The sequence below is a fragment of the Littorina saxatilis genome, linkage group LG9, assembly GCF_037325665.1.
Source record: "Littorina saxatilis isolate snail1 linkage group LG9, US_GU_Lsax_2.0, whole genome shotgun sequence".
NCBI classification, from domain to species: domain Eukaryota; kingdom Metazoa; phylum Mollusca; class Gastropoda; order Littorinimorpha; family Littorinidae; genus Littorina; species Littorina saxatilis.
The window spans coordinates 46,480,332-46,485,089 of record NC_090253.1 but is presented as its reverse complement, the minus strand read 5'-3'; the positions used below and the strand labels follow the sequence as shown (position 1 = coordinate 46,485,089).

Genomic DNA, 4,758 nt, shown 5'->3' with positions numbered 1-4,758 from the left:
GATCAACATACATTAATTTTGTATTTTTATGCGTGAATACACATGTGATTTTATGACGTCCATGTTGTGAGATCGTCCATACGTTCCTGTCGCGATCGACGTACACACTTGGTGTTGCTAGCATGAATGGTTGTATCGTCTGCAAATATTTCACAATCTTGTTGTACACTTAGGGGAAGATCGTTGACGGACAAGGAAAAGAGCATAACCATGAGTTACATCTTTTATTACTAGACAGAGTCGAGTTCATACACACGGATTGTTGACGCTCTGACTAAAACGAAACAAAAACAGAAGGCTGAAATCTTAGAAAAAGAATGTATAAAGAGCTAGTCTTCTCAGGAGTAAATCATGATCGATGACGTCGAAGGTTTAAAAAAAAAATTAACTAGAGACTAAAACAGAGACAGAGACAAAGACCGAGAGAGTTACACACATAGACGCATATCAAACAGGGGTAAAACGGCTAAATAAGAATGTCTAGCTTGATTTGGTAGCTTTGGCGTTTGAACTGACGAATTCATGGAACCTTTACTTTCAGCAAACAAGCCTGACTTGAGTCTTCTCAATTCACGTACATAGACACTAATTGTTCCAAATAACACAAATGGCCACAGTAGGTGACTTCACTGAACCAGGAACGTGCTCTGTGTGTCTGGACCCTTACCGAGACCCTAAATGCCTACCATGCAATCACACATTCTGTGAATGTGTAACGTATGTTTCCAACAGTCACACCGGGGGTACCTTCCCCTGTCCCTCCTGCCGCAAACCCTCCTCTCTGCCAGCAGGGGGAGTAGCAGCCCTCCAGTCTAACTTCTACACAAAGAAACAAATAGCCAGGGCTGCTCCTCTGAAGAAAACGCTATGTAATTTTCACGACGACAACAAATTGGAGTTTTACTGCGCCAAGTGCGACGAAGCTATTTGCATCAATTGTAAACTAACGAAACACAAGCAACATAAAACGGATGACCTCAACTCAGCCGCTGAGCAGAAGAAGGTGGAGTTGGCTACGAATGTTGCCAGAATCCAAAGAGCAGTGGATAAAGTGAAAAAACAAACTGAATTATCCAAAGGTGAACAACAAGCTGTGTTGGACAAGAAAGAGGCCTTGGAAAAGAACATCCGTAACCGTCACGCCATCATGGTGGCCGCTGTCAACAAGTTCAGAGATGAAGCCCTGGATTCTCTCCGCTCTGTCAGCACAGACATTGAAAGCGACGTTGCCAAGGTATTGAACCAGCAAGAAGACAATCTGAAACAATTGCTGAACATCCAGCAGCGACTGGAACAAACCATCAGCCGCGGGGCAGCAAGTGACGTCATTGTCGTCATGAAGCAAATGAGGAGGGGGCGTGGTAGCGAGCAAGATGTGAAACAACTGACATCAGTAGATCGGAACACCATAAGCCGTCCATGTCTCGATTTCAAAGTCACGAGTGACGTCATGCTACAAAAGGCACGTGACTTTCTGGGTACCGTATCCAGAACGGAGATGGAGGATACACCCACTAAAGTAAAAGTAGAGAAAAGGTTTCAGTGTGGATCAGAGGCTGACGTTGAGGTCTTCTCTCTTTGTCACGACGACAGTGACACGCCTCGGGTGGTGGTGTCATATGAACGGCGTGGTTTAAACTGGGACTATCCAGAGACACTGTATAACGAGAACGGCGGTGAACGTATACTGACTGGCGAGAAGCAAGGCAAGGTGTCGCATAAGCGCTTTGCCAAAGGCATGACCATGTTTCTAGACTCCAGTGCAGGTTCCATGGCTACCTTCTCCAAGTCATTGACCGTGGAGCACTATCGACTTCACAACCACTGCTCTGGAAAGGCAAACGTCGATATGGAGAAGGTGACATTGACGAGGCCATTCCGATCTGAAGCGAAAACGGTGTTCATAATCAACGTGGGTGCCCACCGTGCGTTCGACGTGGACGACACAGAACAACATTTCGTGGTGGTGGAAGAGGTCAAACCCCCCAACATGTGGCGCAAAGTCAGGCTGTACCAGAGACCGGGAGGAGACCCTGTCACCACCTACGACCCTCCTACACACCGCTTCCAGCCGTCCGACGTGTGTTTCTACTCGCTGGGCTGGCAACACGTGCTGCTGGTGACGGATGAGCTGAATGACACCATTCACGTGGTGGGCGTGGAAGGGAAGGAGATGACGTTTCTGCGCTACCTGGCCCCGGGCTGTCCCTTGCTGATCCAGCCTACAGCTATCACTGTGGATGTAGAGGCTCGACTTTGGGTGGCCTGCAGAGGTGGAGACATCCTCACTGTCACTGCTACAGAATGGTAAGCGGGGGAGCGAGGAACAGACATAGTCTTAGAGAGACAGACAGACTAACTGACGGCGGAGAGAGGCAGATACAAGCTTAGGCAGGGTAGTTTTATTTTTTAGAGTGGCTGATTTTGGTATTGTTGATGTTGTCGTTGATGTCAATCTGGGAAAATGTAATATAACGTGATATTATGAAGGTGAAAAAGACCATGCCTTAGGGATGCAAAACTCAGATAAATACTGCATAGATATCATCTAATCTCACTGATGTCATTTTGTAAATCCCGCAAGTTTTACTACCATCACCATAGCTACTTAAGATTGCCAACGAGTGCGCTTCGAATAATCAAAACGGGTGTGTGTGTGTGTGTGTGTGTGTGTGTGTGTGTGTGTGTGTGTGTGTGTGTGTGTACGTGCGTCCATGTGTGTGTGTGTGTGTGTGTATATGTGTGTGTGTGTGTGTGTATATGTGTATGTGTGTGTGTGTATGTGTGTGTGTGTGTGTGTGTGTGTTTGTGTGTGTGTGTGTGTGTGTCCGTACGTGCGACCATGTGTGTGTGTGCGTGTGGGTGTGTTTCTGTTTCAGATTATAAGAAGACGCAATTCTTACAAAGAAAACAAAGAAATGAGTGGAACAGACAAGGAGACCTCAGTAAAACGGATACGACCCACAATTGCAATTTCATGAAGATGGGTTTAGAATGTAACAGATTATGTGTCAATTCTTGTTGAACACGGAGAATCTACTCTTGGGTGGCACCCACTTTTGCTTCGTGCATCTCAGCCCTGGTGTCTTTTAGCCACGAGGGTCAATTGAAGTGATACAGACAGAACGCCCACAAAACACAGAAGATAATTCATGCGATCTGATAAGGCCAACAAAAAAAAATAGGTGTGGTTACGGTAACATAGCCCAAAAAATAGGGTAGGTAGGTAGGCAATCACTTTTTTTTTTTAACTTTTTTTTCTAATGTGTACAAATTAAACCTACTTGACAGGGAAATAAGTGTGCGACACGGGCGCTTTCGCTTTCATTGCGTTTTTTGCACTCGTTTTTTTTTTGTTTTTTTTTTGACAAATGTAATAAAAAGTTATAGGATCGGCCCCTAAAAATAGGGTAGGTCGGGTTACTGTAACCACACCTTTTTTTTTTTTTAGGCCTAAGTCGATCGCATGTCGTAAATTGACATAGGAGTTCTAATGGGCAACGTGAGTCAATTTGAAACACTGCTTTTTGAAGGGAAAGAAAATAGTTTCTTTTATTCGATCATACTAAAAGAAGAAGAAATGTATGTGAAAGAATAATTCATTTCAAAAGTCGAAAGTCTCAGCGCGGTTTTTATTTCACGGTTTTCTTTATTTGTTTGCCCATTTTCAATCAAATACAACAATAAAATACAACAATAAAATACAACAATAAAATACAACAATAAAATACAACAATAAAATACAACAATAAAATACAACAATAAAATACAACAATAAAATACATTCATTTCTGAATACAAGAAGTAATAATACGAAGATGCGAGCTTTATAATTCAAATTCACATTTTCAGGGCCGGACCCAGGGGGGGTTCCAGGGGTTCCGGAACCCCACCCCTGGAAAAAGCATGTACCTTGCTTTGAGTGTTGTTGTTTTTTTACTAGTTTTAGCACCAAAACAATGCTGCTCTTAACCCTCAAAACAAGGCCCAGAATGCACCAGATTGCACAGATTTTAACCGTTTTTCAAAAATTTTCCGGGGGAGCATGCCCCCGGACCCCCCTAGTTCGCGCGCCTGCTTTGCAGGCGCGCGCTTGTGGCTTCGCCACTTCGCTGATTTGCCCCCCCCAAAAAGGAGGAACCCCCCACCCCCCTTACAACTCATTTGGTCCGGCCCTGATTTTTGACAAGAAAAATTTAGCAAACTTCGAAATAACATTTCAGAACCATTTGTATTTGTAGGTACAAAGGTTAAATTCAGTACCGTATGGTTCGCGCCGAACCAAAGGCTACTTGGTAAAACTTTTCAGGAAATAGCTTGTAAAATCCCACCACAGTGCCGCCTCAACATGTGTTTGGTTACAGAGAAAAACGACTGTCTATTTTGGGACATAACATACTTTTTGGAACCGTTCCTTTAAAAAAAACAAAAAAACATGTCTTTTATACGGCGGGTATACTTTCTTAAACTGGAGATTATATACACTGTGATTGTGGTTTTCTAGAGCTTAATAGTGTGCATATAAACGTATATTAGCTTTTTTCGCTGCTGAGTATATTATCATATTACATCAGAGATGACGGGCGCTGTGGCGGGGTGGTAAGACGTCGGCCTCGTAATCGGAAGGTCGAGGGTTCGAATCCCGGCCGCGGCCGCCTGGTGGGTTAAGAGTGGAGATTTTTCCGATCTCCCAGGTCAACTTGTGTGCAGACCTGCTAGTGACTTCGTGTGTACACGCAACCACAAGACCAAGTGCGC

The 4,758-nt window shown here is 44.2% G+C and overlaps 1 protein-coding gene across 1 annotated transcript; it reads left to right on the top strand.

The window, feature by feature from the left end:
• Positions 1-393: 393 nt before the first annotated feature.
• Positions 394-4,173, top strand: LOC138976249 (uncharacterized). Its single transcript, XM_070349086.1, has 2 exons — positions 394-2,307; positions 2,880-4,173. Coding segments are annotated over exons 1-2 (1,701 nt in total). The 5' UTR covers positions 394-607; the 3' UTR covers positions 2,881-4,173.
• The last annotated feature ends 585 nt before the right edge of the window (positions 4,174-4,758 follow it).

Excerpts from the sequence above, each read along its gene's own strand:
- LOC138976249 (XM_070349086.1), top strand. The coding sequence starts at position 608 with ATGGCCACAGTAGGTGACTTCACTGAACCAGGAACGTGCTCTGTGTGT.